The 23,433-nt window shown below is 52.0% G+C and overlaps 1 protein-coding gene across 5 annotated transcripts in view; it reads right to left on the reverse strand.

Moving 5' to 3' along the window:
* TANGO2 (transport and golgi organization 2 homolog) overlaps positions 1-23,433 on the reverse strand; it is a 36,352-nt gene that overhangs the window by 2,552 nt on the left and 10,367 nt on the right. For 2 of the 5 annotated variants that reach the window (XM_019435610.2, XM_019435609.2), the window contains exons 2-9: positions 21,538-21,634; positions 12,946-13,034; positions 9,075-9,194; positions 8,418-8,532; positions 4,845-4,915; positions 2,127-2,168; positions 1,631-1,784; positions 57-161 (exon numbers count right to left, since the gene is read on the reverse strand). In XM_019435610.2, the coding sequence (XP_019291155.1) occupies positions 57-161; positions 1,631-1,784; positions 2,127-2,168; positions 4,845-4,915; positions 8,418-8,532; positions 9,075-9,194; positions 12,946-13,034; positions 21,538-21,593 (752 nt within the window). In that variant the 5' untranslated portion in view covers positions 21,594-21,634. Of the gene's footprint in view, positions 1-56; positions 162-1,630; positions 1,785-2,126; positions 2,169-4,844; positions 4,916-8,417; positions 8,533-9,074; positions 9,253-12,945; positions 13,041-21,537; positions 21,635-23,433 lie in introns of those variants that run through there. The other 3 variants (XM_053902253.1, XM_053902252.1, XM_019435617.2) reach the window with 3 other exon arrangements.

Here is a 23,433-nt window from a genome sequence, read left to right on the forward strand (position 1 = left end):
GGGAAGGCCGGGTTCCTCATGGGACAGGACTGAACACACCTAGCAGCCCCTCGTACCTGGTGCCATAGCCTGGGCAGCGCACACACACAGCTGCGTACTTGCTCAGAAAGGGCTGCACATACTCCCTGCCCTGGTCCTCAATAGCTGGGTCTGGCAGCTGCCTGGAAGGAAAGAGGAGGGGTCACCATTGCCTCCACCCACCCAACCTGCAGCCCCTCCTGATGTCCTCAAAGCCTGCGGTGTCTAAGGAGCCCACCAGCTTCACGAAGTGGTTGGGGAATCCATGAGGACTGTTCTGTGCACTTTCCTGATGAAGGCCTCAAATCTCAGTCCAATTTTTTATTCGGGACTCCATCACTGAGCCCCGGCTGCCAGATAGTGATTGCCGGGCCAGTCCCCCTTCCAGAACCACCAGGAGCCTTCCCTAGGACCCAGGGACATGAGCACCTGTGAGCTGAGCACTGGGGAAGGCTCTGATGAATCTGCAAATGTCAGGGGTCCATCTAGTCAGAGCTGTACAGGGCCACCCACAGGAAGGACAGAAGCCATCTCCCGGAGCAAACTCACCTTCCTGTCTTGGTGAGGTTTGAGTGGTTGGGGTGCTAGGGGTGGGGGCCTGGCTGAGGGAGTCACTGGCCCCACACACTCCCTGCCTACTCCAAGAGGTACCCCACGGGCATCCCTCCATGTGACAGGAGCCCATTCAAGCCCTGTGGCTTACCAGCCACTGAAGCTGGTGCTGGGACCACAGCTGTCAATCTAGGCAGCCAGGACCCCATTTCAGGCCAGAGGGGATGGAAGACAGTGACCAAGGGCCACGTGGACTTGCAGCTGAGCATAGGATGCTGGGCCAGCCCAAGTAGGACTTTCCTGAGGGGCGGCTGTGCTGAAGCAGAAGGAGCCGTGGTTTGTGGTTTGGAGAAGAGAGGGAGAGTAAGCAAGGGGCCAGGAGGGTCCCAGGAGAGAACAGTGGGAGGCAGCCCGTGGAGGCTCCTCTGAGGGGCTACAGGGGCATCTGGGCAGGATAGTGGCCTGGCCTGAGTATGGGCCACATTACTGAATGGAAGGAAGGTAGCTTGCCAGCACCTTTGACCCCCAGCTGATGGCCAAGACACACCAGGGGGTGGTGTCCTTAGGGCAGGTGCCCTGTGCAGAGGCCACTGAAGTGCCTAAAGGAAGTCAGGTCAGGGGCAACTTTCCCCCAGGCAATTCCTGGGACAGGCATGTCTGTGCCACAGCACTGATAGGACAGCATGTTGAAAGGACAGTTAACCTGATGACATACCCCTAGGTCGTCTGCTTGTTTCTGTGGTTTCTGAACTACCGGGGAGCTTTCTACAATCTCCCAGTAGCTGTGTGCGGACGCGGCGAACCTCCAGCTACTCTCTGTCCCACAAAGGCCTGCATCAAGCCTCTGAGAGCACTGAGCTTCCAAGTGCACTGTCCCAGGAGGGGAGCAGGTAGGAGAAGAGCAAAAAACAGTGTGTCCGTACAGGCTACCCCAGGGTGAGGAACGTGTCCCAGTCCCTTCCATGAGCCTCCCAGGACAGGAGAGTCTGCCTGACTCTATGTCCAGGGCTAGGGCAGAAGAGGGATGCTCTGATTGCCCCAGCTGGACCTGCCCACTCACGCCTCATCATTGTTGAGCACGTGCAGGAGCTGGGCGATGAGGGCATCCTTGGGCAGCTCCTGGCTCCGCTCCACGGCCTCCAGGAAGAGCTGCTTTCCAAAGCACAGCTTCCTCCAGGGTGTCTCCAGCAGTGCATTGCTTAGTCCATAGGTCCCTGCAGAAAGGGGGATACTCCAGCCGGTGCAGAGACCTCACTGTCTGAATTCAGGGTAAACTCCCACCCACCCACCTACCCACCCTGGGCAAGGGGCCAAGAGTATGGTCCGGGGGTACTGAGGCCAGGCCACCCCATACTCTAGCACCTTCTCTATGTGTATTTCTGACCCGTCTGTGTGGCAAGGAGTGGAGAACTCAACATAGCAGGGCATTCACAGGAGACCTTGAGGCACAGGTGTCAAGGGGCCTTGATAGGCAGAATAATAGGGAATAGACAACCTAAATTCCGACTGGGCACAGGCAAGGGGATACTCAAGAAGGAACCATCTCCCCATCTCACCGCCATCTCTAAGCTGGAAAAAGCTGCAAGGTATGGATCCACCTGAGAAGGTCAAGGGTGGGAGAATCAGCAACCTGAGGCCAGAGGGGTATATGCTGGATATGTCAGTGGTTAGGGAGCCTGCCAACATCACAAGAGCCTCACTCAGTGAGAGTGGGCAGGGCCCACCTCTACTCTATACTGGCCAGGACCCTGAAGGGGGAGCCATAGAGTCTCAGCGCTACTTTCTCCGAACAAGTTCTCAGTGGGTTAAAAGAATGTGTGACAAGAAAGAAAAGGGTTTCTCATGTCAAAAAAAGGAGAGGCACGGCCTTGAAGTGAAGAGGCCCCTGGAGCCGCAGGCAGCAGTGGCAGGTGAACTCGGAGTCATGCACCCTGAAAGATGCACTGAGGACAGGGAGCCACAAGCTTTCAGGTGAGGATCTCAACTAAGTCTGAGGTGGCCATAGCCACCTCCAAGGAAGACAGCCCTGGCTCTGCTGGGCCACCAGGCTGGGTTATCATTGTGCTTTATCCATCAAGAGCAACAAGTTTTTTTTTAATGCGAAAAAAATTAAAAATAAAAAAAAGAACAACTCAATAATAAAAATACAAAGAACCCAATTTTAAAAAATGGGCAAAGGACTAAAGAAGACAGGTAAATGAATTATAAGTACACGAAAAGAGGCTCAGTATCATTTGCCATCAGAGAAACACAAATCGAAACCACCATAAGATACTTCATATCCACTAGGGTGGCTATAATCAAAAAGACAGACAGGGCACCTGGGTGGCTCAGTCAGTTGAGCATCTGACTTCGGCTCAGGTAGTGATCTCACAGTTCATGAGCTCAAGCCCCACATCAGGCTCTCTGCTGTCAGCGTGGAGCCTGCTTCAGATCCTCTGTCTCCCTCTCCCTCTGTTCCTCCCCCACTCATGCTCTGTCTTTCTCTCAAAAATAAACATTAAAAAAAAAAGACAATAATAACTGTTGGTGAGGATGTGGAAAAATCGGAAACTCACATGCTGCTAGGGAGAACATAAATGGTGCAGCTACTTTGGAAAACAGTTTGGCAGCTCCCAAAAGAGGCTACACAGGGGCCTTACCACCCAGAAATTCCATTCCTAGGTATAAAAACAAGAAAGGTGAAAACACGGGTCCCCACAAAAACTTGTAACAAGTGTTCACGGCAGCATTACCCACAAGAGCCAAAAGGTGAAAGCAACCTGAGTGTCCATCAACCAGATGAATGGAGAAACAACATATAGAATATCTGGGCAACGGAATTAGTATTCAGCTGTAAAAAGGAATGAAGCCTTAATTCATGCTACAACATGGATGGACATTGAAAACATGATGGTATGAAAGAAGCCAGTCACAAAAGGCCACATATTGTATGATTGCATTTATATGAAATACCTAAAACAAGCAGATCTACAGAGACAGAAAGTAGCTTAGTGGGGGACGCCTGGGTGGCTTAGTTGGTTAAACACACGACTTTGGCCCAGGTCATGATCTCGCAGTCTGTGAGTCTGGGCCCCACATGAGGCTCAACACTGACAGTGTGGAGCCTACTTGGGATTCTCTGTCTCTCTCTCTCTCTCAAAATATAAATAAACTTAAAAAAAAAAGAAAGAAAGAAAGAGGGGTGCCTGGGTGGCTCAGTCGGTTGAGCATCCGACATCAGCTCAGGTCATGATCTCACAGTTAGTGAGTTCGAGCCCCGCATTGGGCTCTGTGCTGACAGCTCAGAGCCTGGAGCCGCTTTGGATTCTGCGTCTCCCTAGGACTGAGGGGTAGGAAGAGTGGGGGGTAAATGCTAATGGGGATGGGGGTTTCCCTTTAGGGTGATGAAAATGTGACAGAATTCAATAGCAGTTCAACAGCAGGTGTGATAATTGCACACCTTTGAGAATAGACTCAAACCTACTGAATGGTACAGTTAAAATGAGTAAATTATATGATACATGAATTATATCTCAACAAAGCTTCTATTTACATTTTTTTGATGTTTATTTATGTTTTGAGGGCGGGGGGAACAGGGTGTGAGCGGGGGAGGGGCAGAGAGAGAAGGAGACACAGAATCTGAAGCAGGCTCCAGGCTCTGAGCTGTCAGCACAGTGCCTGAACCGGAGCTCGAACTCATGGAACATGAGATCATGACCTGAGCTGAAGTCGGATGCCCAATGGACTGAGCTACCCAGGCGCCCCAACAAAGCTGCTATTCAAAAAAAGTGACACGGATCAGGCAAGGTCAAGCTCAAGGAAACAACATGATGTATTTGAAATGATTTCCCTCCCTCCCTCTATCCCATCCTTCCTTTCTTGAGCAGAAAACAAGCATCTCCAGTCACAGAATCTCAAGTACTGATAAACTGAGGGAGGGCATCACAGGGGTGTTTTCCAGATGCTTCCACAAAGGCCTCTGAGCCAATGCATAGAATTGTAAGAGGGGCCTGTGTAAGAAAGGTAAGAGGGGCCTGTGTCCTTTTTTGCCTCTTAGTTTTTGATTCTCTCTGGCAGTTAAGAGCTCAGTGCTAGGGAAGGCTTAAGCTGTGGGCAGGTGGCCTTGGCTGTAGGCAGCCTGACATGTGGACTCTGGGGCCGTAAGATACACAAACAGCAGAAGAGCATAGTCCCAGGAGAGAAATGTGGCAGGGACCCAGGCTCTGAAAAGTATACAGGTGTCCCTATAGAAGCAGCCCCCACTTTGTCACCATCCACCAGAGGAGGCTTACCTGGTGCCAGGACGACAGGCTCAGGCTCCCCCCGGTTTCCATAGTAGCAAACGACATCTCCCTTCTCTGTGCTGTAGACAGGAGGAGAGAGAGGGTCAGAAGGGAGCCATGGGGGGTTCTGATCTCTTACTGCCTGGCAATCCCCACGGCCCCATTCCCAGCACAGGGACAATGGCTCGCCATAGCCAGGGCAGGAGCTAGTCAGGGCTCCAGCCTCTCAGGGGCCTCTCAGGTAGGCGCTTTGAGTCTCCTGGCTCCTGACTCCCGGCCCACTGCAGGGACCAATGGCTTGGGAGCAGCCTGGGAGGGACAGCATCTAAAAGACCCTCCTGCCTCATTGAATGCTCCCGTGGCATGGGTACTTGCAGGCTCATGTGTCGATAACTGCTCTGTACCCATAAACACCGGTCACCACCCACACAGCTCATCTCTGGATACCTCCAGACAGAGAGGGATGCCCCAGGGTAACAGAGGCTTCAGAACAAAGCATCAAAGATCACATTTGCCTACTTTCATGCACTGCATGTACATTTAAAAATAGTTCAAAATGCTCAGAGCTGAAAATGTTCCCACTCCTACTAAATACCATAGCAAATCTTCCTACTAAGACTTAGAATTGCCTTCTCTGCAAACTGGAGAAGGACTCTTCCTGGCCTGTGAGCCGCCCTCCTGGAGGCACGGAGACCACCACACATGGGACCTGAGCCTTCAAGATGAACAATCGCAAAGACCAGGTGGGGCTACCGGGGAGTTCCACCGGCAATGCCCACTCTGGCCCCACATGGCTTCACATTCTGCTCATCTTCTTCCTCCCCACAGCTGCTGGCTCATTTCTTAAGCTATCTGGCTAATGACTTCAGGAATTTTGTTTGTAGGCAAAAACCTAGAAAGCATGAAGACCCATGGATTGGACACCAACTCTCCCCATGCCTAGTTAGGGACCAGCTATGAAGATGATGGGATTCTTTTCTTCTCGGCCCTGACTTCTTCCCGGCACCTATCGCCAGGGCTGCTTGGTTACCACTGACTCCCTCTGGCCTCTGCCCTGCACACCTGGCCCTCGGGAATAACCCGCTGGGTTCCCCTGGCTGCCACCCGTCCTTGAGGGCTGTGTCTAGGGAGATATGGTCCAACCCTGTGGCCCCAGGAGCCAGGAGAGCTGTTCAGGCACTGATGGGCCCAAGTCCTACCTATAGGAGCCACCTGCCCATGCATGCATCCACTCAGAGCACAGGGCCCTCATCACCCAGCCACTTGACATGGCTGCTGAGCACCAAGTCCTGCTGGGTTACTGGTCTCCCAGACTGGATCAGATGTACACAGAACGACAGATAGGCAAAGTGGTCCCTGTACAGGGGGAGCATGGAGGGCAAGGGAACAAGTGTCTGTGCCAGCACCCACCTCCTCCCATGGACACTTCAGCCTCCACATCAATGCGACTATCCACGCGGCAGGTGTGTGTCCACATGCAGTGGACAATTAAGGCACAGTGGGCCTAGGGCTCCTTGTAGAAGGAAACAGGCTCAGGACAGGCATCTGGTCATTGGCAAACCATGGGGCACTGACCACCTACCCTGATGGAAACTGACGACCTCCACTGACCTCTGGGGCATTGGCAGCAGGGGCACACAAGGAGAGGGCAGCAGGGAGGGAGAATGTGAGAGATGGATGCCCACTTCACCGAAGGGCAAAATACACAAAACGCCTACAGTTCCTGGGCCACATCTCTGAAGCACAAGTCCTGTGGAAGGGAGCACAGGACACCCTACCCACCTTGTCGGGCTGTTCCCACAAATGCCTGAATCCTCCAGCAGCTCTGCAAGGCCTACTCAGAGAAATGCACATGGGCCCTGGGGCATCAGAGGTGGGAACACCCAGCCAGGGCCTCTCCACATTGGCCATCCTTCGTGGCTGTGACATTACCACTCCCCCACCTGACGTGATCTGCCTTATACACCAAGACTGTCAATAGCGTCTACTCTTCTGTCTGCACATTTGTCTGCACGCTTGTAGACAGGGCCAGGCGGGAGACTGGCACCTAACATGCAACCCCAGCCATCCCCCTGCTTCTGCCTGCCATCTGACCGCCAGCCCTAGGCACGGGCTCTGGGATCCCCGCCGCCAGGGACATGGGTCCCGCATGACTCCTGCTAACCTGCACCAAACACCAACAATTACTTCACCACAAAGCTCAGTGTCCGCAGTGGGAAGTGGACCACAGGCAGTGCCCGCTTCTCAACTGACACTCAGCAAATGCTGCTGACCAATAGGCCCTGGGCTACGGGCAGCCCTGTGGAGGTCCAGAGCAGGGTAGCTGGTGTCTGAGCTAATACAGGGTTGTGGCCAGGGTCCAGGCATGGGAGTCACAGAGATAAACACACTCTGAGAAGCCAGGCTACAGCCACTGGCGGCCCAGAAACACAGATGCTACCGGCTGGTGTCCAGTGGCACCACGGCCGTGCGTGCAGTGCTTCTTCCCAACCTGGTGCCCACCTGATGGGATGTGACTACTGTCTCCAGAGGCACCTGGACCCCCCAGCCAGGTGCCCAGAGAAGCACCACAAGACCCCAGCCCTATGTCACTCCAGCAGGGGTCTTAGCCATGTCAGCTGCCTGTCGGAGCTCAGCCACATCAGGTGTACACAGGGTGGTGGCTGTGAGGACGTGCCAAGTGTTGCACATGAAGGGCTCAGCACATCCCCCAAACAGCCAGGCAGGTAACTGCTGGCTGCTGCACCTCTGTGTGCCTCACGTGGACCTGGCAACATCCCCAAATGCCACTTTCCCACATGGCCCAGGCCCTCTGCTGGGTTCCAGCAGCCAGACTCCTAACTCTCAGCCAGCACAGGCACCCCTGAGGCTCCAGGCCCGTGCTTCCTTGGGGACCCTTCCACCTGCCTCTGCTCCTTGCCTACTTGTCTGACTCCAAGTAGGGAAAGACTTGCCCCAAACGCCTGTACAGGCGAGTGTCCATGTCCTCCGGTGACAGGGCCCGTGGGCAGCTGGGACAGCTTTGTTGCCCCTTGACAACTCCCGAGGGAGCTATCCATTGAGTGCCTTGCAGAACCTGAAATGAGCTGTGCTGCAGGCTCAGACACGCCTCCCTGGAGAAGCCGCCATGAGGCTCCAGTGCTCAGCAGCACCCGACCACACCGTGGTGCCGGGCTCCACACCAGTCAGCGGTGCTTGGACCTTCCTTCTCTAGCCTGGGACGCTTCTGCCACCAGAGAGCAGGGCATGTGAGGGGCAGCGCCAAAACAGGGGACTCCTTCGCCACAGACATGGGGAGACCTCATGCCTGGAGATGCCCACTGGAGTCATGCTACAGCTGTCGTGCAGGAGCTGGTGGCCCTCACGGCACCACAGAAAGCCCGAGCTCTGTTCGTTGAGTCCCCATGATAGTCGGTTGGTCCTCGGGACCCTCACCATGTCCAACAGGAGCAATGTCCCTGGGGAGGCCACCACAGTACCCCAAGCTTAGTGGCAGGGTGGGAACCCCACTTCCTGTTAAGCCCATGACCCAGCTCTGTGGCAGCACCCAGTGGGTTGCCATCCCCCTCCCAGCAGACCCACCTCAGGTCAGCTGCTATGAGGTTAAAGCCGTTGTACAGGTGGCCCTCCGCAGAGACCTTCTTCAAGTAGGACAAGCTGTCCATGTCTGTAGTCAGAAAGTGGGTCACAAGTTCACCTGTGGGTAGGGGACAGACACACGTGGCCAAGGCAGCAGGGCTGAGTCCCTCTTCATGGGGAGACTGACATGGGGCTGGTACGAGCTAAACACCACCATGCCAGCCATGTCTCGTTGACCTAGCAGCTAAGGAGGTCTGCATCAAGAACTCTGTTTTTGTTGGGTTTTAATTTTTTTTTTCTTCAATTATACCCCCTAATGAAGTACAGCATGAGGGAAAAAAATCTTCCGTGGGAACAATGTATGTCTTCCAAGGGGGTATTGCTCTGCAAACATTTGACAGGTGGGGAACAATGACGACAGTCAGAAGTGACACTTTGGTTGGGGCACAAATGTGGAGAGTGTTCCCTGAGAGGGGCAAACCCTATCTGTGCAGGTGGGTGCTGCGTGGGCCGGGCAGCAGGTGGTTCCCACAGTAATGGCAGCCAGTGGGCCTCAGGACCAGAAACACCCCTCTTCCCCTTCTTCCACCTCCTGTGTCTACATGTGCCCAAGGAAAGCCCACCCCCTGCCCTGCCCGCTCCACCACTGCCCCATGGTACCTCGGCCCCGGGCATCCCGGTCCTGCCGTGGTTGCAGGTAGTTGGTGAGCGCGGCCAGCTTCCCCCGTGTGCTAATGCCCAGCCACGTGCCTCCTTCCTTGCCTTCCTCCATGTCAAGTCCTGTGACAGATGACGGTGTCACCACCAGTAGCACTTACCACGGCCCTGTCCCTATGTCCTAGGGAGACACATAATCAGTCCAGCAGTCCTAGCTATGGGACAGGGGCTTGAACTCCTCATTGCAAGACAGCCCCAAAGCCCACAGGGCACATGAGAGAGACCCTGCCCCCTAGGATGACATCTGATACCCACAGGAGTCCCTGAAAGCTTGCAGTAAAACCTGGCACATGCAGAATGCATGCTGGTGCCTGGACCGGCATTGGGCTGGGAGCACGGTGTCAGCTCTGTCCTAGAAACGGCACCATGCCCCAATCCCACACCCTGGATCAGGTGCAGGGCCACTGGCTGTCCTCTCCCAGTAGGACACACAGGTCCTTAGGGTGGGTACTTCACTAGGAGTCCGGGGTATATCCAGGCCCACCTGTGAGCTTCATCCCCACCCCACAGGCCCAGGCCATGGTTAGTACTCCAAGGGGCCTCGCCACAGGGTCAGTGAGGCCCTTAAGGCCACAGGAAAGCATCTTACTAGACTAGAGGATCATTTTAGTTGAAGATTGGGGTAAAAGCAACTAAGTCATTAAAATGTCATTTTTATAATAATAAGTTATAACAATAAAAGAAATAAGAAATATAAAGATCAGAAAGGAAGAAGTAAAACTGTCTGTTTATAGACAGCAGGATAACATATAAAGAAAATCCAAAAGGAATCTACCCCCTCAACCAAAAAAAAATTTATATTTACATAGATAGATATAGATATAGATGTACAGATATAGGTGATAGAGATAGAGATAGAGATATAGAGATATATAGATATATAGGTATATAGATATAGATATAGATATAGATATAGATATAGATATAGATATAGATATATCTAGGGGGCGCCTGGCTGGCTCAGTTGGAAGAGCTTATGACTCTTGATCTCAGGGTCCTGAATTCAAGCTCTACTTTGGGTGTAGAGATTAAAAAAAATAATAATAAATTAATTTTTAAAAATCTACGAGAACTAGTAAGTAAATAGTAGCAAAATCAGAAAATGAAAATTTAATAATACCATTTACAATAGCACTAAACCAAACCAAACCAAAAAGTAGGAAAACATTTAAAGAAAAATGTGTAACACCTAAAGACTAAAAACCACAGAGCAGCGCTGAGAGAAGTCAAGCAGCTCTAATTAAGAGAGAAAAATATGTCCTGTTCTTCAACCAAAGACTCAATATCGGTAAGATGACAGTTCTCTCCAAATGACTAAAAGAGTGAACAGAACTGAAATTCAAATTCCAGCAAGCTTTCTGTTTTATAGAAATTACTACACTGACTCTAAAATTTATGTGCATACACAAAGAAGTCAGGATGGATAAAGAAGTTCTGAGATAGAACAAAGCCGGAGGACTTAATCCTGCCTAATTTCAAAACTTGCTTAAAAACCTGCAGTAATCAAGACAGTGTGGCGTTGGCATCAAGACAGAGGAACAGATCAATGGGACATGAGAGAGTCTAGAATAGACCCACACACATGTGTTCAACCAAGTTGCCCTAGGAATGCAACAGGGGAAAGAGTATCTATTCAATAAATAAGACTAGAAGAACTGGGGAGATGTAGTAGGAGATAGGAACCTCAAACCCTACCTCACACCATGTACGAAAATGTAAGATGGGGCACGTGAGTGGCTCAGTTGGTTAAGCGTCTGAATCTCGATTTCGGATCAGGTCATGATCTCAGGGTAGTGAGATAGAGCCCCGTGTTGGGTTCCATGTTGAGCCTGGAGCCTGGTTGGGACTCTCTTTCTCCCTTTCTCTCTGCCCCTTCCATACGCGCGTGCACGTGCTCTTTCTCTCTCTCAAGATAAATAAATAAGCATTAAAAAAAAGTGCCATCAGGGCCTCATCCCCCTCGTCCCCCCCCCCCCCCACTACAGCCTCCCAATCATGCCCTGCAACAGCGACATGCACAGACTGCCCCATCCCCATGACCCCCTCCCATTCCATCCTAGCCCAAGAATGGCCAGCATGGTACTGGCCAGGCCCGTAGGTTCCCCTCAGAACCTCATCACATAGCCCCTCAGGCCTGCCCCTTCACTTCTGGGAGAGCCGTGGTTGGCCCAGCTGAGGACCCCACACACAAGCCACCCCCTTCACACAGATTACTGTCCTGCGGTGCCTAGAGCTTACATACAGGGGTCTCCTTGCCAGTCCCAGCCCACCCCTCAGTTCACATGTCTCCTGTGCAGCTTCTGATGAGGCCAATACACAGTCCAGAGCCCCAGCCTCTTCTCCCTCTTGCACTCAGTGAGTGGAGCCTCCTTCACAGACTCACAACAACTTTCCCCACCACCTGCCAGACTTCCTGTCCACAACACTGGCCTTCCTTAGTCTCCCCACTCCTGTCCTCCCACATGGCACCAGGACGATCCAGCCTGGGCAGGGTTTTCCTCACACAACCACCTGACCAGTCTACACAGGAGGCCTTCCATAGAAGTTCCACAGTCAAGCTTTTAAAAAATTTTTTAAGGTTTTTAAAACTTTTAAAGTTTTTGTTTTGTTTTGTTTTGTTTATTTACTTATTTTGAGAGAGAGAAGGAGACAGAGAATCCTAAGCAGGCTTTGGGTTGTCAGCCATGAGCCCATTGTAGGGCTCAAATTCATGAACTGTGAGATCATGACCTGAGCCAAAGAGTCGGATGCTTAACCAACTGAGCCAACCCAAGTGCTCCCAGTCGAGCTTTTAGCTACCGCAGGCAAAGCAGGGCACACACAGCCTCCCCAGGCCTCTGAGGCCACCCACTCAGCCCACTGGGCACCTGAGCATCCCTGTCAGCTGTGCCAGGCTCTCTTGTGCTTCCCTGATGCCTGGCTTACAGACAGATGGACCCCTGGCCTGGCCAACACCTGTCCACATCTTTCTAAGTAGACCCCTGCCTGCCCCATGGGCAGGAACTGCACTCTAAGGGACTCAGGGAGGCTGCCACCTGGACTGGCAGGAGACATGACTGTTACCTCCATGACAACTCCTCAGGCAGTTCCCATCTGAATATGCCCCAACCAAGCCTCTACTCCCCAAATTCAGGCCAGTTCTGGAGCAAGGGGTGCTGGTGTGTAAACAGAAATGAGTGCAGGTGTGGGGCACCTGGGTGGCTCAGTCAGTTAAGCGTCCTACCTCGGCTCAGGTCATGATCTCATGGTTCGTGAGTTTGAGCCTCATATCAGGCTCTGTGCTGACAGCTCGGAGCCTGGAGCCTGCTTCAAATTCTGTGTCTCCCTCAATCTCTGCCCCTATCCCGCGTGCACACACACACTCTCTCTTTCTCTCTCAAAAATGAAAAAACATTAAAAAATTTAAAAAACAAAAAACAAAAAACAAAAACATGGAGGCATAAGTGCAGTCATACAAGCACACACACACAACTATGATGCTTCATAGAGTGATCGAGTGTGAACCTGCATTTCATACACACCCAACCATATGCCCACAGTGAAAAGATGAATCCAAATAAAACCAACCGATCCTTCCAGCTACTTTTGTGGGAATCCACAACACATGAAACCATGTGGACAGTGCTGGGTAAACAGTTCTGGGGCTGCTTGCCCCGATGCTGGCCTCAGACCCCAAACTGGGAGCTTGCCCCATGAGTGTCCACTTACTCATTCCACATTTATACTCAGAAGCAGCACCAGGAACAGATAAAACCACTTGGGGGCGCCTACTTTCTGCCATGTTGTGGCCACCCCCCTGGGAGGAAAAACTCACCACTGAGAACCTCATTGTTGTTCCCCCAGAAGTCTGCTAACTTGGATGGTCTGTGGTAAAATTCATCCCTGTTGGCCGCCAAGATGAGCCTGAAAGAGAAAGGATGACTAAGGGTCTCAGGGGAAAACAGAAAAGCCATGTTTTATTTCTCCTGTTACCAAAGAATTCGCCTCAGTAGCAACATAGGCAAGTCCTAGTGAGGACAGGAACCCTCAGGAGACAAAGGTCAGTGATGGCACCAGATAGGGCTGTTTCCTAGGGAGCCTCTGGCCAAGACTGTGCCCCAGGGCCCTGCCAAAGAAACAAGCAGATGCTGGGTGAAGGTACGTATCCCATCCCACCCTGCATATTCCTACCCACCCAAAAAGGGCCACAAGATCAGGGCTTACTCGGGGGAGGGCTCTGAGCAGCTGGCACCAAGCATGTCCCAGGTGCTCAGGTGGCAGAGGTACTCCCCCTCTGTCCATGTGTTCCTTCCCCTGAGGCCACCCCCAGTGAGCCCGTGAACTTCCTGGAAGTGTAAGCATGCCTCTCAGAAGGGCCCTGGGGACGCGTGTAGCCGGCAGCCAAGCGCAGGAACTCTGGAAGCTGCTGTCCTGTGTTCTGGGGTGTTTGGGGAAAGGAAGCGCATAACGTAAGGATTTCCGCGTTTCTCTAGATTTTTGCATTATGAATCAAACAAGTATTTTGTGGGCAAGTAGAAAAGATGTCCGTGTTTTCAAAAGAGTTCTAGTTCTAGTTTCAAAAGTTTCTAGTCAGCTTTGCCATTTAAAATATAATAAGGCCATAGACAGTGACTGAATGGAAGGGGTCCACCCCTGCTACATCCATGAGACCTCTGGGTCTAGGAAGTGACTGCCAAAGGGTCCTGAACACCTTGGGCAGGTGCACAGAGGACGTGGAGCCAGGAGCTATGGCTTGGCAGCCTGTGGCCATGCTGGGGTTAATATGTGGTCAGATCCTAAAAAGTTTCCAAAAATAATTTTTGATTTTAATCTTAGATTTTTATGAACATTTGCTTGTGGTGAAATGTGAGTTAACAAAGAAGTTCATAAAACTGAAAGTGAAACTGGCACTGGCACCACAGCCCAGGACCACAGATGTGCCTTCATCCTGTGCACAGAGGGTGAGCACCCAACTCTGCACCTCCACAAGCACCAACATGGCCAAGGACTATGGATGGCCATCAAACCCTCTGGGTCTGCCCTGGGAGTCTCACCACCTTAAAGACACCTGTCTGGCCTGCGATAGCTCTCTATCCCGACACAGTGGTCCAGGTCTCAGGGATAGGCCCCTGCGGGGGGGAGGTCACTGTCCCTGATACGAACCCCAGCCACCCATAGAACAATCTTCTGTAGCTCCACGTGCCAGACCCCAGCCCCTGGCTGAGGCAGTCAGCCTTAGGGAGAAGCCAGTTGGGCCCAGACCCCTGCCTCCTGCCACATCTACTCTGTCCCTTTCTTCTGCGACTGAATTTCAGATCCAACCTGGCTGGCACTGCTCCCACAGGTTGCTTCTGTGGGCCGGGCATCCCACCAACCCCTGTGGGTGGAGCTTGTTTCTTGTGGTCAGGAAACAGTGTTCTCCTTCAGACACCCAGCACCCCTCCTCTGCTCACTCATCCCGATACCTGTGGGGAGAGGGGGCTGCAGAGGCCAGGAGGCTGGGAGACCAGGAAGGCAGCACCTGAATTAAGACTGGTGATGTTGGCTTCTGGTTCTGATTCTTACATAAGTCTCCAGAAAAGGAAAAATTGAGGGGAAAAAAAAAAAAAAAGCTGACTGAGCAGAACCTTCTGTCCTATGATTCTCAATTCCTATTTTTAAACATGGAGCAGTGACATGCATTTGTTATTAACTAGAAATATTAACTGCTGGGTTATTTTTGTCGCAAGAGTCGCTATTTAGCTCAATTTCTAGTGGTTTGCTGGGGATTTCATTAAATACCTAATTCGGAAACATGTGGGTGTGATGAGTACCCACATCAAGGCTCCAAGTAAGAGAAAGTATTCCCTCACTCACCACTTCTGGGTACTTCAATACCAATAAAAGTCTATCTGTGCCATAGCACCCAGGGGCAGGGCACAGGCCAACCACAGTCAGGGGCTCTGAGGACAGCAAGTCACCCATGGCTTTGTTTTGTTCTAATAACTGAAACTGCTAATTATTCATCACCAACGGGCACTCCTCACCCTGCTACTGAGGGTGTCTGTGCATCACCTGGGTGTGGGTCTGTGTCCCACCTGAGGGGGTAAGTCTGCGCACTATCTGGGGGAGTGAGTCTACACACCATCTGGGGGGATGAGTCTGTGTATCATCTGGGGTTAGTGTGCACCATCTGGGATGATGGAGTCGGCTCACCATCTTGAAGGGGGGGGGTGTCTGTGCACCATCTGGGATGGTAGAGTCTACACACCATCTGGGGGGTGAGTCAGTGCACCATCTGGGGGAGGGGTGTGTACCATCTGGGGGATGAGTTGTGCACCTCTAGAAGCTGAGTCAGTATACCATCTGGGGTGGGCCTATGCACCATCTGGTGGCGGGGGGTGAGTCTGTGCACCATTTGGGGACAGTTCAGTGTCAGGTAGCAGTTGCATGGGCCCATGGCCTAGTGATGTCACCAGCAGTGACATGGAAGCCCCCAGAAGGATGTGACAGCTCACCCAGCAGCCTCTACAGTCTGGAGCCAATAAAGGGAATTAGCTCTGGAGTCTAAACAAACATTTTGATAAAGATGGTGGTTAGGTGATAGCCAGGACGGTGTTACCTGATCAGGAGTGTACTGGTTTTCTATGTGGCCTAACAAATTGCCAAACATTGCGGCTTAGAGCAACACCTACTTCTTATCTTAGTCTGCAGTCAGGAGTGCAGGCCAGGCTGTGCTGGGTACTCTGCTCAGGGCCCCCTGAGGTGGCACTCGAGGTGCCGACTGGCAGGGTCTCACTGAGACTTGGCATCCTCCTTACGTTCCTGAGGTTACTGCAGAATTCCCATCCTTGGCTGGGGTCACACTCAACTCCTGGAGGCCACCCCCGGTTCCCGGCTGTGGGCCCCTCCAAGCATGGCAGCTAACCTCTTCAGGAGGGGCCTGGTCCCACTTGGGGGCTCTCCTGACTGGGTCAGACCCATCCAGGATCGCTCTCGTTTGATGAACTCCAAGTCAACTGATTAGGGACTTGTATTACATTGGCAAAATCCCTTCACATTTAGCCCCATGGTCCCACACACAACTACGAGAACAGATGACACAGGTATGTACGCAGGGGCAGAAATCTTGGTGGCCATCAGCCTGCCACAAGGGTTATGGGAGCTCCCATTTTACTTTGTATAGCTTGTAGGGTATGACTTTTTTTTGAAAGAGGATATACCCCTTTACAATCAGGGAAATAACTGGAATCCCATGGGAATACAGCTGCCTCTATGGAGTAAGGTCACTTGGGACCCTGGGGCAAGGCTGCAGCCCACACAAAACTTCTAAGTCAGCATCTTATAGGCTGCTAACATAATTTCTTATCTGTTATGCTCCCTGCTGGAGTGCTGCAGATATTGGTACTAAAATTAAAAACAAGCAGAACCAACAGGCACTCAGACAGTCCTCACACTGGGTAACTGTCACCAAAAAATGGAGGTTCTAAGTGGCAGGTAACAACAGGCATGGAAGGCAGAGGCTGGGACCACCCAGGGGAATCACACCCCTGGCAGGGGTCATGATGCACCATGTCAGGGGTGACCCCAGGAGAGAGTGACACTCAAGGAGCCCACCTTTCCAGGGCCAGCTCAGCACCAAGAAGACAGACAGGAAGGCCCAAGGGCTCTTGGAGGGTCATGCCAGGGAAGTGCCTGGAGGGGAGGGACCAGTGGAATGTGACATGGGGATGGCTGCCACCTCTGGAGGGATGGGCATCCCCAACAGCGAGATGCAGTGACATGGCGGATGGGAGGTGTAGACCCGTGGGATCCATGACACCAGGGCCCAGCCCAGTATCAGGCCTGGAGATGTTCTGCAGAAGGTGCCATGCTCACATTCACTCCCTGAGCACGTGCTGCGCTGGCTCCCCCCTCCCTTCCTGGGCCCCCTGAGTGCCACTCAGCAACAGACTATAACTGCTACATCTGGGCAGACAGATCACAAGATACATGCTGTGCAATGGGCCACACTTTCTCTTGTGGGAAAACAGAGGATATGATGCTTGAATGAGGCCCAAGAGAAGAAGAGATGCTTCAGGAGCCACATCTTTCACAACAGGCCAGCAAAGTGGCAACATCGCTGGGTCAGTCCTAGGAGGGCATGACAGGGACAGGCTCGTCTTCCAGAGACTGACTTCTGGGAAGCCAAAAAACACATTCCCATGAGATCAGCATCTGGCAACGGCAGAGCCATGGATGACACTGCCCACAGCATCAAAAGTGAGGATGTTTCAGTCTTTTCTGTAGGGCAGAGAGGAAACGTTTAAGTTAATATTTACATATGCAGTTGACCGCTGAATACAGGGGTTAGAGGCATCAACTTCCCTCCCTGCACAGTCAAAAATCCACATATAACTTTCGACTCCACCAAAACTTGACTACTACTGGCCTACTGTTCACCACAAACCTCACCAATTATGTAAACAGTTGATTCACACATATTTTATATGCTATGTGTATTACATACCATATTCTTAGTATAAAGTAAGCTACCGAAAATAAAGGAGCACACGACTCTTGATCTAGGGGCAATAAGTTCGAGTCCCACATTGGGTATAGAGATTACTTTAAAAAAAAAAAAAATTAAAATCTTAAGGGCACCTGGGTGGCTCAGTAGGTTAAGTATCCGACTTTAGCTCAGGTCATGATCTCGCAGTTTGTGAGTTCAAGCTCCGCGTCAGGCTCTGTGCTGACAGCTCAGAGCCTGGAGCCTGTTTCGGATTCTGTGTCTCCCTCTCTCTCTCTGCCCCTCCCCCACTCATGCTCTGTCTCTCTCAAAAATAAATAAACATTAAAAAAATTTTTTTTCAATTAAGAATCTTAAAAATATTTATAAGGAACAGAAAATACATTTACAGTACTGTACTTTAAAAAATCTGCATGTAAGTAGACCTACACAGTTCAAATCCATGTTGTTTAAAGGTCAACTTTATATGGCAATGATGGCCACCATTCCAGCTATGAAAGTCCCCTTTGGGGCACCTGAGTGGCTCAGTCAGTTGAACATCTGATTTCAGCTCAGGTCATGATCTCCCAGTTCATAAGATCGAGCCCCATGCTGGGCTCTGCACTGACAGCATGGATCCTGCTTCTCTCTCCCCCCTCTCTGCCCCTCCCCCGCTCATGCACACTTTCTCTCAAAATAAATAAATAAATATTTTTTTAAAAAAGTCCCCTCTACAATCATCTGACCTTGGAGCAACACTGACTTCAGGGATGAGCGTAACCCACAAATAAAAACAGGTACTTCCCATTACACTGAGGGTCAAGAGGCTACTGAACACGTGATGATATTGAGGGCGCCCAAGAGAGCGCATGGAGCACAGGGTCTTCAATGGGTCCCAGCCCTGTGTACCAGCTTTATGGGCAGTAGAGTCCAAGTGGATGGTGGCACTAGCACCTGGCTTGTCTGGCTTGGCGCAAAAGGACTTGGTCTGGACAGCACTCAATGATGACACACTGTGAAGACATAACTCTGCCACCAAACAGGACACGGGCTGACATGGCTTGGGAAGCCTATTGCATGGCCATCAAAGATACTTGAGGTAATCAATTGGGCAGTTCTTCAGAAAGTCAAATACAGACTTGCCATATGATCCAGCAATTCTGCTTCTGGGTACGTACACAAAAAAATGGAAAGCAAGACTCGAACAGACACTTGAACGCTAATCTTCACGGCAGCGTTACAGCCAAGAAGTGAAAATAGTCCAAGTGTCCATCAATGGATGAATGGATAAAAATACAGTCCATGCATACAATGGGCTGTTACTCACCCGTAAGAAGGAAGGAGATTCTGACAATACTACACCAGGGATGGACCTTGAGGACACTATGCCACGTCAAACAAGCCAGTCACAAAAAAATATTATGATTCCACTAATGAGGTCCCCAGAATAGTCCAGGTCATAGAGACAGAAATTAGAACTGTGGTTGTTAGGAGCTGGTGGGAACAATGGAAAGTTAGTGTTCAGTGGAGACAGAGTTTCATTTGGGGACAATGAAGAGTTCTGGAGATGGACGGTGGGGATGCTTGCACAATAATGTGAATGTGCTTAATGCCACTGTGCTGGACACTTGTAAATGGTTAGAACAGCACGCACTCCCATTCCTGCCAGTTAATAGATGGGGGTAAGATGAAGACACAGCAGCGGATGTTAAGGCGGCAGGCAGAGGCTGGTGCATCCCAGGCCAGGACAGGGATGGCTAAAGCAGGAGGGAGCCCAAGTAAGGGGCAATGGGGCAGGCCCTGCTGGCCCAGATGGCTCCTGGCAGCACTGCATAGCCAGGATCTCCCCACCACGCTGATGGCCCCAGAGCCTGGCCTGCTCCCCATTTCACTGCAGGCACCGGGAGCCCCTCTGTAATCTCTGATGAGCCTAGGCTCGGCTCACCAGGTGTCTCTTCACTGGCCCTGCTGCAGTGTACCTCCCGAGGCAGCCTCCTCCTTGCTCCTCCCATCCTTTTCTCACATCACAAATGTACAGAAGCGCAGATACCAAGGGCCTGCAGCCCACCCATTCTCATGGGCCAGACAGCCCCACAGCAAGAACAGGACCAGCCACCAGAAGCCCCTCTTGCCCTCCCACAACAGGGAAAACACCAAGTGTATTTGGTCAGTCACCAGAGGTGGCATATATAGTTTTTGGCTTAGAGCTTTGAAATACACTGGAGAGAAACACTGAGGCCATCTTGAATCACAACCCATGAATCACTATAAGGAGAGGGCTTAGCAGTGATGCACAGGTCCTGAGCGAAAGCAAGAGACCTCCTTCCTCCTCCCACACTTGCAGGAGATTGGAGGTAACCTTCAGAAACAGCATATCTAGTGAGGCTGCCCCTAAATCTAGAAGTAATGATATAGCCAGCAACAGACTCAGTAACTGTCAGACTGCTATCAAAATGTGTGAGAAATTCTGCATTTGTCAGGTGGAAGGAGAGTCATTTTATCAGTGTGTAAGAGTTCACGTGAGCATAGAAGGGCACACATGAAACCTCAGTAGCAAGGGGGTAGATTGTGTCAGTTATCCATTTATTATGTCTCAGCCCCAAATTTGCCCTTCATTTTCTCCTCATGATAAAGGAGCTGAACTTTGTGGCTAGTATCATACTAGGTTTTATCAGCAGAGGGCACTGGAGAGACACCGCAGGTGGAGAGGCTTCTTTTCCTGGATGCAATGTGCTTCCTCAGGACATTCCCGCAACATGTGTGGCTTCCCTAAGATCAGTCCAGATACACTTGTGGCTTCCCGCATGCACCCAGTGGCCAGCGCCTTCCCCCAGCATCCTCTTGCAACAGTTGCCAGCACCCTAGAAGGCAGACTCCAAGCAAGTTCTGCTACCCGTGGCACCCCAGAGATTACTTTGTTATCTAGTGCGCCATGGCTGTGCCCCCAGCAAGGTCTGAATCTCAGCCTGGGGGCGAGGACAGGGCTCTGCCCAGGGTATTCCAATCCTGTTACAGTTAATAATTCTGTCTGTTACACTTCCCTGCTTAAATCACTGCACCTGGATCCCACCCACTGCATCCTGACTCATACAGCTCATGCTGCTGGGGGCTAATCAGGGTCAGCTCCAGGACTCTGGCCTGGCCCCTCTGTCCACTCCTCTGCATGAAGGAAACACTGGAAACTCTTCATTCCCCAGCCCCTGGCCTGGAATGAGTTTCATTAAGCACAGTTAGGCAGCATGGTGTCTGTGTAATTCTGCATGGTGACTCAAATCTGAGAAGTTAGTCAAAATCGTTCAAATAATTCCTGGTACAGATTTTAAAACAATGAACACTTCCCAGGCAATTGTACTAGTGATCAGTTTCGAATGTCACTTTTGGCTGTGGGCTACCTCTCAGCCTCAGCCTGGATAAACTTGGATGGATTCCCACTGGGGTGACCTGGGAGATGGAGGGGCACCATCCAGAGCCCAGGGTCATGGGGAGGAGCAGGGAGAACTGGATCACGTCTCGCCCCTCTCTGGCCTCAGTTCCCCACCTCCTCTGCTGGTCCCCCAGCTTCCCCCCCCCCCCATCCTCATTCTCCAGCTCAGGACTGACAGACCCTATGTGTTAGCACCAGCACCCACACTTCCCACTGGAAACACAGACCAGCCAGTCCAAACTGGGCTCTTAGTCATCATCATGCCAGCTCTGTTGCCCCTGGTGCCCCTACAGAGACCACAGAACTGCACTCCCACCTGGACCCCATTGCTCCTCTGTCCTGCCTGCACAGTGACTGTTAGCAAAGTCTCAGCACCTCTGCACGTCAGTTCAGAGCTCCTACCAGCAAGGGGTATTCTCTGCTGTGCCCCACACTGAGTGACCACTGTTGGACAGGACAGGCCCAGGCTGTAGAGCCAGTCCCTACACAGGCACTATGCCAAACAGAGGACAGAAGACACAGAGCAAGGGGGTTACCTGTAAGCATTTTTGGAAACAGGGCGAGGATCAAACTTAAAGAAGATGATGCACATGGGTCCCTGAGAGCAGCTTTGTTCACACGGGGCCACACAGTCTGCGAAAAAAGGAAAAAAAAATGCATTGAGTAAATGGCAGACAACAGAACACTGCCCCCTCCCGAACCTGCAATGCTCCCTGGCCCAGAACAGAACCACCTCTGTGATATCCCTGACCCTCACTGACATGGCAGAACCACGTGCCAGACACTGTGACACTCACCAGCACTACATAACCATCTCCTTAAATGTTCACACATATCAGCACAGGCCAGACTGTCCCCTGATGCCTACAATGCTCACTGGCCCTTGACACACCACAGGAGAGTGGCCATGGCAGCAAGAACAAGAACCACGTGGGGGGGGGGGGGGGGTGGTGAGGCGGGGGCAGCAGGTGGGTACCCTCCCACACCACACCTGAGTGGCTTTGTGGTTTGCTCCATGCCCACCACCCAGATTGATCCATCCTAGCCCCTGGAAATGGCACCAATTCCAGCCCCCCAGCCCCTCAAGGCAGGGCTGTATCATATCTAACCGGCCTGGGGATGCTCTGCAGCAGTGACCACAGCAGGCCCTCAGCACATGCCCTCATGACAGCACATACAGAGCCAGGGGACCCAGAGGACCCAGAGGACCCTGCACACCCATGTAAGCAGGTGCAGACAAGAGGCAAAGCACATGTGCTAGTGATATGGACATGCATCCAGGTGCTGGGGAGTGGGGACTCAGTGCATACCTTTGCACACGCAGGCCCTGTGCCTGGGGACCTCTAGGACCAGCAGGTCTTTTCCCAAACGAAGTTGAGAACAGAGATGAGATCCTGAGGCCACTGACCTGGGATGAGGTGACTTTGAGGGTCTCTAGTCCTGTATGTGTGCATGAGCCAGGGCACCACTCCAGGGCACAGCCAGCTCCTACAGCCATGAAATGGATAGCAAAGAGGCTGCATAGATGCCCTGACCAAAAAGATGCCCCCAAAAGAACCTCACGGGCAAGTATGTGCATGTATGTGAGGCCTGAAGGTCTGTGCACATGTGTAAGTATAAGGACATGTCTGTGTATGTGTGCACATGTGTGCTTCTGCACATCTGCATGTGTGTGTGTGACTGTGTGCATGTGTGTGTCTAGAGGAGGCAACTGAGCTCCAAGCACGTTAGCCTGGGGTGCCCTAGGATTGGGGAGGGTCTGTGCAGTAGCCTGTCCCCCAAGAGTATTAAGCACACAGTGCCTACCAGAGCAAGGTCTGGGCTCTGCCCTGGGTGGGAGAGGGATCACATCTGTAAAGAAGGTCTATGAGTTGGCCCCCAGCTCATAGAGAAGGTAGAATGAGATGCCCAGACACTGCCCATCCTCGCTCCAGGTTTCAACATAAACCATGAACACTCTGCCTCTCCTGCCCCTCTGCCCCCAAGCCTTGGAGCAGCCACACAGGGGAGGGGACCAGCCTGCTATGAGGGGCACTGGCACAGTCCACCCCCCAGGCATGGGAGCAGCAGGAGTAGGCCAAGGATGGCTCCAGCTCACTGCCCCAAGCTAGGGTCCCTTCCATCCATACACAACAGTTCCAAGAGAAGCCTACCCCAGCCATGGGGGTGGGTAGGAACTGAAGAGAGCTTAGAGCCCCTCTCTGATGCCAGTGCAATTGCTCCCAGTTCTTGGGTCTGTGAAGTAAAACATTTTCTGTTTCAGGACTCACAGAAGGAAGTTCCCACCACAACAATCCTGCCATCGAAGCTGTGGCAGTACCCAAGAGTGGGAGGGTGGGTGGACAGGTGGCAAGGGAGCTGGTGACAGAACACAGAAGAGCCAAGGAGGGGCCAAAGCCTGAGGCTGGCACTATGGACACAACCACAGCTCA

The sequence above is a fragment of the Panthera pardus genome, unplaced genomic scaffold (assembly GCF_024362965.1).
Source record: "Panthera pardus isolate Hobbes unplaced genomic scaffold, ASM2436296v1 HiC_scaffold_15, whole genome shotgun sequence".
In the NCBI taxonomy this organism is placed as follows: Eukaryota; Metazoa; Chordata; class Mammalia; order Carnivora; family Felidae; genus Panthera; species Panthera pardus.